A 13,519-nucleotide genomic window follows, 5' to 3' on the forward strand; every position below is an offset into this window, starting at 1 on the left:
AATTAACAATGTTTTGCGACACTAACCAAATGGTAATAAATTATTATAATACGTAAAATAGGAAATAGGCCCCACTATGCATAAACTTTTATTTGCAAAAACACGTTTCGGCGCGTGCCTTCATCAGTTTGCACGCGCCGAAACGCATTTTTGCAAATAAAAGTTTATGCATAGTGCGGCCTCTTACCTATTTTACGTATTACAATTATCCAGGCCAGCACTATAAAAGTTTATTAATATATGCAGTGAAGCCTGCTCCTATACTCACTTAATAAATTATTGTAATCAATCTACCATAAAAACATGGTTTCTACACTATAATAAAAAACATGGTTAATTTAGCAAATGTCCTTAAAGGATTAGTTCACCTCAAATTGTGTCATCATTTACTCACCCTCAAGTTGTTTTAAACCTGTATGAATTTCTTTCTTCTGCTGAACACAAATAAATTTATTTTGAAGAATGTCGGTAAACAGACAGACTTGGGTCCCATTGACTTCCGTAGTAGGAAAAAAAAATACTATGGAAGTCAATGGGGACCCAAGTTACAGACATTCTTCAAAATATATTTCTTTGTGTTCAGCAGAAGAAAGAAATTCATACAGGTTTGAAACAACTTGAGGGTGAGTAAATGATGACACAATTTTCAACTTTGAGGTGAACTAATAGAACAGCTCATCCAAAAAAAAATAAAAAAAATAGAGTTATCTCATTATGTAGCTTACTCACCCATATGTTGAAATTGTATGAGTTTCTTATGTAGAACCATAATTAAGATATCTTGAAAAATGCCTTTTATTTTTGTCATACAATGAATACAGTTGTTTTATTCCCAAAATTCTTGTGTTTCACAAAAGTAAGTTATACAGGTTTGAAAATACTTTCATTTTGAAAGACATTTATTTTTGGGTCAGCTAGGCCTGTAAACTCAAGAAGATAAAGCTTGTCTGGAGGGTTTGAACCAGTGCATTTGAGCAGATTTACATGTTCTGCCTCTATTTCACGTGTATTGTATGACAATACTCACCGCATCTGAACATCGTGTGGCTGGATAATATTTATTCCCAAAATGCCTGGATCATGAAGGAAACACACACATACACATCAATATTAGTTATTAGCTCTGCTGTTTTCAGCATTGAAAATATGCAGCAGTTCAGCAGTTTCAATGAACCGAACAAAACACGACTACTCGGTCACTCAAATAGCTTGTATGTGGCAGAAGAAAAAGCAGAACACAGGAGTGCAAGTGAAGCAGAATGAACAGTTTATTGTACCCAGTACAGATATTCAAACGTGACTCGTAAAGGCGCGCATAGTTGTCATTGGCTAGATTCCTGGATGACAGTCAGAATAAACAGAGAATAACCAATCATGCTCGAAACAGCTAGGAGAGACAGCCAATAGTGTGGCAACATTGCAATTACAGGAAAATATGAACATATATATATATATATATATATATATATATATATATATATATATATAAAATATATAATGTGCTATTTATTTGGTTGTATTTGTAGACTGGCTGTTATATTTAATCAATTGGTTAAATTGTTTTTTCATTGCAGTGCATGATTAAAAATTAAACATTAAATAAAAGATTAAAAATACTGTAAGAACTTACAGTAACTGACCATATATAATATTTATTTACCACTGTTCTGATAAAGCGCAATTTAATAGAGCAAACAGTATATTAAACAGCAAACACTGCATATATTCATATACAATTCTGTATGTAGGTCTATATGAAAATCTAATGAATTGGTATCATGGTGGTGACAGTTACATTCATGTGACTCATAATGACCCTTTTACACTTTCACAAATTCTTGACCTTTCCTTTAGAAACACTCTTATGCCTAATAATGTCAACATCCTTTTTCACCCTGTGTGGCACTGGTACACAACCTGTTGGTTTAGGGTTAATCCTCTGTTCAACGCAACACTTTGCTAACATTGGCATAATTATATACAAGTTACAACATAATACCCCGGGTTTCACACTTCACAGGCAAGACTTAAGCCTGTAGTCCCAAACTAAAATGCATGTTTGAGCTGTATTACCTGAAAGCAACTTGTACTGACATATCTTATGGCAGTGCCATTGTTTTGTCTCAAGATGCACGCCAGTAATGTTTTTTTTTTTTCACATTTTTAAAAGCTAGAATTAAATACCCAAATTGAACTAAGGACAAATCCTGGCTTTATCTAAACCCTGTCTGTGAAACAGGGTCTGGGTTAGAAATTAAGGGTTAAGGTTAACCCTAACCCTAACCTTAAGACTTGTCTACAGACGTTTATTTAACAGCATGGTATTAACTGCAGTGGTTAGGACTTTAGCATTGATAAAGGACAAAAATCTTCTCACTGTGACAGTCTGTTTAGTAAAGATTGTTTGTATGGATTGTCCCTAAACTAGAGCTATTGATGCATTCAAGACATACCTGTATCATAAAGATCGTATTTACAAATTGAACATACATGAACGCCGCCACAATGATGAAAATATGAGTAGGAAGCTTGGGATTTTCTTTAAGCCCGATCTTGAAGAGTTATGAGTGTGTCAGTGAGAAACATGTAATACCACAATACTTTGGTATTTAGCAGTTACATTGTCAGGCTTTTCTATTTACGATGAAGTAAGCTAATGCCTGCACAAAATATGACAGTATTATAGTATAACAATGATAAATTTTACAGTGGCTTCATAAATTTATTTAAAACATAAAAAATAAAAAAAAATAGTAAAACCTCATGAATACAAACTTCCCAGGAGGACTTAAAAGCGCCATGTGTGCATCATGAACCCTGTTGGTGTCTGACCAGCAAGATCAATTTAACAGTTAATGATATAGTCCGTAAATTAACAGTCAGTTCATTAATATACAGATATTGTTTGTCATTTTGTTCTGAACTAGTTCTGGCTGTCAGTCATTGACTGTTTCTGGATGTCAACGGACGTCCAGATTATAGTCAGTATGAACGTCTTTTCTGGACTAGTTCTGGCTGTCAGTGGACGTTTAGATTATGGCCGGATTGGACATCTTTATTCACGTCATTTATGGACTGTTTCTGGATGTCAACGGACGGTCAGATTATAGCCAGTATGAACGTCTTTTCTGAACTAGTTCTGGCTGTCAATAGACGTTTAGATTATGGCCAGATTGGACATAATTTCTCAGTGTCATTAATCGACTAATTCTGGCTGTCAATGGACGTTCAGATCATGGCCTGGACGGACGGACTTGATTTCAACCTGTTTTGTACGTCCACAGACGTCGCTTGCTCAGTAGTGCTCATAAAAGTGATATAAGCATTAAACGTGCAATGTATATAATTAATTACTGGCCTGATTTCTGTTTCCATTAACCATGGTATATTACCTCACACACACAAACTACGGCCCTGCGTGTAAAATGTTCACAGTTAGAAATGACGAAGAAGTCTGGCGTAACAGTGCGAACTGTCTTTATTACCTCCCAAAAATCAAAAATAGAAAATAAACTCTTGTCCACACACTGCCTTGTACAATCACAACATAAACTGTCCAGTCACAATCAGCGCAGCATAAGTCTCTCTCTCTCCCTGTCCCAGATCTGCGGGTGCTAATATCCAGTCCCTCCACCAATCACTAGAATCAGAGATAGGTGTTTGTTATCATGCACTTGACCTCCTTATCACCGCTCACTTATCACATTCCCCCACTGCAGACTCCACCACGCCACCCTCGCCACAATATGCAAAAATGTACATATTTTGTTTTAAATATATTGGGCCCTATCTTGCACCCAGCGCAATTGACTTTGTACACCGACGCATGTATCATTCCTATTTTGCACCCGCGCAAAGCGCGCTTTTCCCTCCACAGACGCACGTCGCTAAACTAGGGAATGAACTTGCGCTCCCTGGGCGGTTCAGCGCAAAAAAGGAGGCGTGTTCCGGCGCAAACGTTCCTTCATGCTATTTTGCAGGTTTAGAAAACAATTGCGCCACTAACCAGGAAAAAATAGTCTAAAGTCAGTGGCGCGTTGCGCATGTTATTCATATGCTATTTTAAGGGTGCATGCTTGGCCATAATCAATGTAGCGTGTGCACAACGCGCATACACTTTGATTCTCTCATCTACACAGAAGCAGCAGTTTTCATTTTTGCAAATCATACATTATTACGATAGATAGATAGAACCGCTCCTGGCGCGCGCCTGGCAAATCCGCCGTTATGATAGGAATCCGCTTTAGAACTAGCGCGCCTGCCTTAAAGGGAATGTGAGATGACGCTCTGATTGGTTTATTTCACGTTACGCCCAAACCACACCTATGAATAATGAAGCTCTTCAGACCAACCCATTTTAGATTTGCGCCTGGCGCAAGAGTCATTTATCCCGCCGGGAAACTAGCAACAGCGCCAAGACCCGCCCACAAAGTCACTTGCGCTTTGCGCTTTGACACTTGCGTTTCAGATCGTTAAAATAGGGCCCATTATGTCATTGCAGGTTAAAGATTGATAAAGCTGCAATACAGCACTTAAAGTTACATGGAAGCTGTTATTCAAAGCTTGATGGTCTGGAAAGGAAGTGAAACACTTTGTGGTTTTACTGACTCTGCATTGTGCTCAAACCTGTAGATTGATCGGCACCATTACGAAAGAGAGACACAATGGAGAAAATCATTTTCTTGTGTGTTTGTTTGAGCAGGATTATGCAGATCACTTCCAGAGGTAACCTTTATTCTGCTTTAAGCTTTCACATCATTTAAACCTCAAATATAACAGATGATTTAATCTAAATAATGTGAAAGGCTCAGTTGATGTTTTTTCCCTCAGATGTTCCAGAAGATGAAGTGACTCTGTTCAGAGTCGAGCTGAACGAAGACATCAGTCTGAACTGCAACATGACCCACAGATATGAAATCGCCTGGTATAACCAGAATCCTGATTCAGGACGACTAACATTACTGATGATTGCAGAGATCAGTGATGCTGCAGGAAGAAAACTCCTAGTTCCGTTCAATCTCAACAGAAGTCGTCAGAAAGTTGATGCAGATATGGAGATCACTACAGTCACGCTAGTTATCACTGGAGTAACAGAGTCAGATTCAGGACTTTATTTCTGTGGAACAAAATCTGTGACTTCAGAGATGCACTTCGAGAAACCCATCAGACTGGAGATGAAGGGTTAGTGCTGGCGACTTTTCAATTTCACTCAAATCTTCCTAATGCTGAGATGTTCTTTAAATTATTTTACCATTGCTCAGTTTATTTCAATCATCACTATAGTGTTAATGCTGCTAGTCTGATCAAACCTCTAGCACTAACCATTAAAGTTGAGTGTGAAAATCTGTCTAGATAAGGAGAGGTGTGCTGTTATAATAACATTGGAACTATAATATTATTGAAATTCATTTTGATGAGCTTCTCTGTTTTTGATAAAGTGATCATACATTAATATATTTTCAGACAAGCTGACAGACAGAGAGGACAAAGATAATTCTGCCACAGAACCGCCAAAGTGTGAAGTTGAGATCACAGGTAAGAGCGGCTGTTAATGTTATTCTTGTGTGTTCAAGACATCAAGGCTAGATTATTGTAATGCTCTAATGGGTGGTTGTCCTGCACGCTTAATAAACAAACTACAGCTAGTTCAAAACGCAGCAGCTCGAGTTCTTACCAGAACCAGGAAGTATGACCACATTAGCCCGGTTCTGTCAACACTGCATTGGCTCCCTATTAAACATCGCATCAATTTTAAAATATTGCTGATTACTTACAAAGCACTAAATGGTTTAACTCCGCAGTACTTGAGCGAGCTTTTAACGTATTATAGTCCTTCACATCTATTGCGATCTCAAAATTCCGGCCAGTTAATAATACCTAGAATATCAAAATCGACTGCTGGCGGTAGATCCTTCTCCTATTTAGCACCAAAACTTTGGAACAGTCTTCCTACCATTGTCCGGGAAGGAGGCCGTATCCAGATTTGATGAAGGACCTGCGCCTGAACGCGATGACAACGCAATCCTGAAGTGTCACCTTTATCTCTCTACAGATAAAACGTTATAAAAATGATTCCAGTTCGTAAACGACAAAAAAAATCTGTGTTATGCATGCAGGCCTGACAAGTAATTTGTCGATAACGTGCAACTCGCTGCGCACATATATATTCAAATTCGCATACCTATAGACTAAACACGTAATATGCATGTGCACGCCACCAGTGTTTCCACAGATTCACGATTTTGAAGTTCAAACGGAGATGATAACGTTTTCAAAATTTTTCAAAACTTGCACACTGGAACCTGTTTCAAAGTTTGTGTTCTCGAGCCAACAAACACTGTTGTCGTGCAAATGAGCAGCCAGAACGGACTAAAAGTTTTCTGTTTTCAGTTAGTTGTGTAAGTTGCCCCTAAGTTAAAGGAATAGTTCACCCCAAAATGAAAATCAGCCCAGTATTTACTCACCCTGAAGTCCTAGTGTCACAGTGTCTGGTTTATGTTCCTTGGGTCACCACTAGATGTCCTCCTTCCTCACGGTGTCCAGCACACTCTTGCACTACATTCCCCATGATCCTTGTCTGTTCATTGCACTCAGCTGTCCCTCATCACTGATTATTGCACTCAGCCTGTTTCCCATTATCATTGTCGTTTCCCTGTGTATAAATACCCTGCCTGTTTTGTGTTTGTTACGGATTCCTTGTTTTTCATCACGCCACTTGTGAGGTCTGTTCCACTTGTTGTTCCTGTTTATTGTTTTATGTTTTTGGACTGCTTTTTGTATTTTTGACCCTTGCCTGGACTAGTTTCTGATTACGGATTTCCCTATTAAAATTCCATTTTGCATTATTGGATCTACCTGTGTTTCCCTGAGTGTGGATTGTGACAGAAGGAATCCGTCAAGAATAAAGATCCAGCATTATGGGGTTTCGTATCTCTCCCCCTAAGACGGAGAAGGAGAGGAGGGGACGGGTCCAAAATTTGATGCTTCTACGCCAGCAAGGCCAGACGGTGAATTGTCTGGCTCAGACTTTTTGGACCCTCTCTAGAGGCATGGACTACAACGATGCAGCTTTAAAGGATTTTTTTAATGGCTGCCTGGATGACCCGTTGCCTGGGTGGGAGATGAAGGGATTGGAGGTCCTGGACTTTTGGGGGTTCACCAAATACCTCCATCATCGGAGCCAGTGGGATACACCAGTCACGCCAACCATCAAGCCAACCACCGGATCTGTCTATTGCTGTCCAGGACTGGTTTCCAGCGTAGCCGATTCTCCGCTGATGTCAGCGCGTGTTGCCAGGAGGGCCATCGTGTCTAAGTCTCGTCCCACCAAGACCGTCCTGCCTGAGTATCTTCCCACCGAGCCTGCACTTCACGTCACGTCTGCCCAGCCAGAGACTGTTCACGTCACGTCTGCCCAGCCAGAGACTGTTCACGTCACGTCTGCCCAGCCAGAGACTGTTCACGTCACGTCTGCCCAGCCAGAGACTGTTCACGTCACGTCTGCCCAGCCAGAGACTGTCCACGTCACGTCTGCCCAGCCAGAGACTGTTCACGTCACGTCTGCTGAGCCGGTGTCTTCGGACAAGATGGCCGCCGCCGAGAGTGTTCCCTTCACGTCTGCCGAGCCTGTGTCTTCGGACAAGATGGCCGCCGCCGAGAGTGTTCCCTTCACGTCTGCCGAGCCTGTGTCTTCGGACAGGATGGCCGCCGCCGAGAGTGTTCCCTTCACGTCTGCCGAGCCTGTGTCTTCGGACAGGATGGCCGCCGCCGAGAGTGTTCCCGTCACGTCTGCCGAGCCTGTGTCTTCGGACAAGATGGCCGCTGCCGAGCCGGAGCCAGTGTCGGTTCGTGAGCCGGAGCCAGTGTCGGTTCGTGAGCCGGAGCCAGTGTCGGTTCGTGAGCCGGAGCCAGTGTCGGTTCGTGAGCCGGAGCCAGTGTCGGTTCGTGAGCCGGAGCCAGTGTCGGTTCGTGAGCCGGAGCCAGTGTCGGTTCGTGAGCCGGAGCCAGTGTCGGTTCGTGAGCCGGAGCCAGTGTCGGTTCGTGAGCCGGAGCCAGTGTCGGTTCGTGAGCCGGAGCCAGTGTCGGTTCGTGAGCCGGAGCCACTGTCGGTTTGTGAGCCGGAGCCACTGTCGGTTCCTGTGTCTGTTCCTGTGTCTGTTCCTGTACCTATGTCTGTTCCTGAGCCGGTGAGGTCGGTGCCTGAGCCGGTGGTGCCAGTTCCAGTGCCTGAGCCGGTGGTGCCAGTTCCAGTGCCTGAGCCGGTGGTGCCAGTGCCAGTTCCAGTGCCTGAGCCGGTGGTGCCAGTTCCAGTGCCTGAGCCGGTGGTGCCAGTTCCAGTGCCTGAGCCGGTGGTGCCAGTTCCAGTGCCTGAGCCGGTGGTGCCAGTTCCAGTGCCTGAGCCGGTGGTGCCAGTTCCAGTGCCTGAGCCGGTGGTGCCAGTTCCAGTGCCTGAGCCGGTGGTGCCAGTTCCTGGGCCTGAGCCCTGGCCGCCCGAGAGTCCTTCTCCGCCCTGGCCGCCCGAGGGGTCGTCTCCGCCCTGGCCGCCCGAGGGGTCGTCTCCGCCCTGGCCGCCCGAGGGGTCGTCTCCGCCCTGGCCGCCCGAGGGGTCTTCTCCGCCCTGGCCGCCCGAGGGGTCTTCTCCGCCCTGGCCGCCCGAGGGGTCTTCTCCGCCCTGGCCGCCCGAGGGGTCTTCTCCGCCCTGGCCGCCCGAGGGGTCTTCTCCGCCCTGGCCGCCCGAGGGGTCTTCTCCGCCCTGGCCGCCCGAGGGGTCTTCTCCGCCCTGGCCGCCCGAGGGAGAGTCTCCGCCCTGGCCGCCCGATGGACCCTCTGCTCCGTCCTGGCCGCCCGATGGACCCTCTGCTACGTCCTGGCCGCCCGATGGACCCTCTGCTCCGTCCTGGCCGCCCGATGGACCCTCTGCTCCGCCCTGGCCGTCCGATGGACCCTCTGCTCCGCCCTGGCCGCCCGATGGACTGTCGTCCCCGTCCTGGCCGCCAGATGAGCTGTCACTCCCTGTTTCTGTTCCCCTCCATGGACCTGACCCCCCATCCCTCCCCCTGATCCTCCACCGTTCCACCTCCTGCCTGGACTCTTGTTTTGTTTGTTTCTATGTCTTGGAGCGTCTGGTAGCCGCTCCGTAGAAGGGGGGTCATGTCACAGTGTCTGGTTTATGTTCCTTGGGTCACCACTAGATGTCCTCCTTCCTCACGGTGTCCAGCACACTCTTGCACTACATTCCCCATGATCCTTGTCTGTTCATTGCACTCAGCTGTCCCTCATCACTGATTATTGCACTCAGCCTGTTTCCCATTATCATTGTCGTTTCCCTGTGTATAAATACCCTGCCTGTTTTGTGTTTGTTACGGATTCCTTGTTTTTCATCACGCCACTTGTGAGGTCTGTTCCACTTGTTCCTGTTTATTGTTTTATGTTTTTGGACTGCTTTTTGTATTTTTGACCCTTGCCTGGACTAGTTTCTGATTACGGATTTCCCTATTAAAATTCCATTTTGCATTATTGGATCTACCTGTGTTTCCCTGAGTGTGGATCGTGACACCTAGGTGTATATGACATTCTTCTTTCAGACGAATACAATCAGAGTTATATAAAAAATTTTACATTTTTTTAATATTTTTTTTAAATAATTTTTTTAAATATTATAAAAATGTATAAAAAACAACATTTTTTAATATAACTCTGATTGTATTCGTCTGAAAGAAGAATGTCATATACACCTAGGACTTCAGGGTGAGTAAATCATGTGCTGATTTTCATTTTGGGCTGAACTATCCAAACTAAAACTAATAACTAATGATCTTTGCAACGGAAGTGAACCAATCAAAACTAACTTTAGCTGGACATTAACTTTATTCTAGAGCTGCTGTAAAGTCAAATCAGTCTCTGTTACTGTAATTTCCTGTTATCTCTGTAAAGCTGCTTTGAAACAATCTATATTGTTAAAAGCACTGTATAAATGAAGGTGACTTGTCTCATTTTCTCACAACTCTGAAAAATAAGTATTGATTCGTCAAGCATCTTTACACATTTTAAAGTTTGGTCAAATTTACCATTGCTCTGTGTTATTTCCTGGAAGAAAACCAGCTCTTCCAGTCTGACGGGAGTTTCAAGTGAGGGAGAAAAATTTCCCTTGCAGATTTTCAAGTTGGTGAATCCACCGCACTGATCAACAGAAAGTTGCTCGGTCTGAAAGTGACTTCTGTGTGAGCCACTTCATACATCACCATGCTATTGACAAGAAACACTGGACCTTTTTTGCCCACAGAATATCGCTGAAATATTGCTAATGTGATTGTTCCTTAGTGTCTGGACTTTCTGTTTTATCATTCTGTGAAATGCTGTTGTTTGATTATGGTTTTCTTCTGTCTCTGTAGACGAGGTGACGGTGACGGAGCGTGTGTTGATGTTCGGTGGTGTTGGACTCGCTGTGTTTGTGTTTTTTCTGACTACAGTCATCGCAGGAGGAATCATTTACCATCGTGGACACCAGAAAGGATGGAAAGCAGCGAAACGTGCATCTATGATGAGCCACAAATCAGCTAAATGATCCACAAATGTGCTTAATTTTACAGTTTGAGCTTTGCACTGCCAGTAAAATAAGCATAGTTGTAGGTTACCACAAATTAAAATAGACAACTGTGACTCACATGCTTTTCCTGTTGGCCTGATTTCACTTCAGAGAAACCGAGATGTTTGGGCAAATGTTGTTTTTTCAGCACCAGTGAAACCTAAACAGTCTTTAATGGCTGTGGTGATTATTCAGGTTTGGGTGGTTCAGTAAATGTTCAGTTAATGATCAAATCCCTGCTTTTGCCACTGCTTTACTGATTCATTAAACAAGAGTTAGAGCAACTGCAGTTTTTACATGTAGAGAACGAGCCAATGTCTCTGTAACAAACAGCTTCTGTTTGCAGCTAATACAAGCAAACATATGCTTTAATATCATTAGACCAGCAAGACTTGTGATAAAAATGAACATTGTGTCTGATCATATCTTTAGACTTAATATTTAATACTTTAATATTTTTATTTTTCTAGAGGAGCATTAATATGTACATATAAGCTGTTTTCAAGAGAAAAATTAAATCTCTTCTATGTCACATAAAGGTTGATTCAATAAAAATGTCAACCGATGTCTTCAATGTTAAATGTGTTGTTGGGCATTCTGATCAAATAAACAGCAGTAAAACTGAAATTATGTTTTCATGTACATGATCATTACCATAGATTATTAACAAACCTCTTTTAATATGTTTAAATTCAGTGACGTCAGATCTGTTCTCACACTTTCAGAGAAATAATGGTTTCACATCAGTGTCTTTTAATGCAAAATAATTTATTCCTGACTCACTGCATAATGATGAAGCAAGAACATCACAAAATATGGGGCGATAAACTGACTATCGCTGACACTCATGCATAAGGAGGATTCAATAGCGAATGCAGAAAATAACAGTTTATTAGAAAAATCCACAGGAAAGATAGCAAGAGTCAGATGTCGTGAGTGCAGATGGCAAAGTCCTTCTTGATAGCGCACAGACTGCAATGGGCAAAACAGGTAATCTAAAACTGATTCGACAGGAATAATCCAGAAACAGGACTGACACCCCTTACAAAAAAGAAGTTTATTCAAGTGTGCTATTAGTATACTTATTTTAAACTAAAAATAAGAAAGTTTACTTTCAGTCTACTTTTTATGTACTTCTCAGAAATATACTTTATGGACTTATCAGAAATATACTTCAAATTGCACTTAAGTATACTTGACTTATACTGACAGAAAAGACTAAGTATAGTTGGCCTCTACTTGTTGATCGAGATATACTTAAAAGTATAATAAGTATTATTCTTGGCTTGTACTTGTGTTTACTATTTTGATTGAATAGCTTATTAAATACTTTTTTAAAAACATAATATTACACACTGTCTTATAAACTAACATGTTCATGTTTATATAGTAACAAGCTTTCGGGTGGAATAGCTTATAGAGTAAATAAAATGAGCATGGAACTGAACCTGATCTTGTACACAGCGATAATAATAATTTAAAGTTTATTCAAGTGTTCTATTAGTACATTTCTTTTCAACTAAAAAATAGAAAGCATACTTTCAGTCTACATTTTATATACTTCTCAAAAAAATACTTTATGTACTTCTCAGAAATATACTTAAATTATACTTTAGTGTACTTGACTTATACTGAGAGAAAAGTCCAAGTATATTTGGCCTGTACTTGTACTCAATCTTTTGATCGAGATATACTTAAAGGTATAATTAAGTATTCAAAGTATATTTGGCTTGTAGTTGTGTAAACTCTTTTTTGAGTAGCTTATTAAATATAATTTTTACATAGTTTTTCATATACAGTCTCATGAAATTTACATTGTTTGAAAATATTGATTAAAATATTGATATAAAATATGTTAAGATATGTTTGTAATTCTCTGTATCTGAATTTTTGGATAGGCTAGTCCACTGGTAGTGTATAGAAATTTACTTTAATTCTACTTTACTCTTTCCCCACCATTGCAAGAAGTCCTCGCTGCAGCCTGTAGCACGATGACGTAGTTGGATGATCCAATACGTACTGAAATGGGGAGGTTCAGATCATTTTGCTGACTCTCTTGTTCGATCTCGTCATCAAAATGAATGAATCTTTTTTTCGAGTCATTTCGTTCATTTAAGGGGCTTTAAATGTTATACTTTTAACTGGCAAATTCCCCGAACACATCCACCTACGCAATCTTGATCATATTCTGAATTAAGAAATCATTATAATGCAGTCAAAAATAATTTACAGGGAACATAAATAATTACTAAGAGTCTTTTGTTCATTTGTTACGTTCATGAACATAATTCGCATGCGCTGGTGAGATGATGTTCTAACCTGTGCAGTAGTAGCCTACTGATAAATAGTAATAAGTAATTATTGATGAATAAGTAATTATTTACATAAATGAGATGCTTTCCTAGTTTCTCTCTACATACATGCAAAATAGTTAATTTGACAACATTTTAAATTTAATGCGTGTATACAGAACATTTTAAAATAAAGCCATTTTATTTTATTCAGGTCATATTTGCTGTTGAGTGAAAGCAAACATGAGTCAAGTAATTGTCTCTGTAATTTTAATCATAGAGGTAGGCCTACAATAGCCTACAATACGGTCTGTAAACAACTTAAAATAGGCTACACATTCGCAAACGCAAAAAATAACAACAGCATCAAGAAACTAAATCTTGTCAGAAAAAAAAAGTCCTTAATGATATTTTGCCTGGTAAGAGTTCCTTCTTTAATGGCTATACTAATTTTTCCACAGTGCTCTGTACATAAGTTCCCTTAAAATAAGAAATCGTCCCGTACAAGTAAGATGATGCGTCCCGTAGCCTATCAAATCAATAATGGACGGGATTTGTCCCGTATTTTTCATTAGGCCCACACATAGTTGAATAAAAACATAAGGATTTTACAGTGTGGATAATAATACTAATAGCAAATATA

General features: G+C 41.2%; 2 protein-coding genes across 2 annotated transcripts in view; both read left to right on the top strand.

Moving 5' to 3' along the window:
• Positions 1–13,519, top strand: part of LOC311093928 (uncharacterized protein) — a 773,523-nt gene that overhangs the window by 455,789 nt on the left and 304,215 nt on the right. The gene's annotated exons all lie outside the window — the stretch shown is intronic.
• On the top strand, positions 4,631–11,209 carry LOC311093999 (uncharacterized protein). Its single transcript, XM_084131735.1, has 4 exons — positions 4,631–4,725; positions 4,831–5,181; positions 5,464–5,535; positions 10,392–11,209. The coding sequence occupies exons 1-4, from the start codon at positions 4,665–4,667 to the stop codon at positions 10,562–10,564; spliced, it is 657 nt and encodes a 218-aa protein (XP_083987861.1). The 5' UTR covers positions 4,631–4,664; the 3' UTR covers positions 10,565–11,209.

This window comes from Abramis brama, assembly GCF_963993115.1.
Source record: "Abramis brama genome assembly, chromosome: 12".
In the NCBI taxonomy this organism is placed as follows: Eukaryota; Metazoa; Chordata; class Actinopteri; order Cypriniformes; family Leuciscidae; genus Abramis; species Abramis brama.

Bases quoted from the DNA above. Each gene is read 5' to 3' on its own strand.
- LOC311093999 (XM_084131735.1), top strand. From the start codon at position 4,665: ATGGAGAAAATCATTTTCTTGTGTGTTTGTTTGAGCAGGATTATGCAG. The intron at 4,726-4,830 runs GTAACCTTTATT...TTTTTCCCTCAG, and splicing joins TATGCAGATCACTTCCAGAG to ATGTTCCAGAAGATGAAGTG. The intron at 5,182-5,463 runs GTTAGTGCTGGC...ATATATTTTCAG, and splicing joins CATCAGACTGGAGATGAAGG to ACAAGCTGACAGACAGAGAG.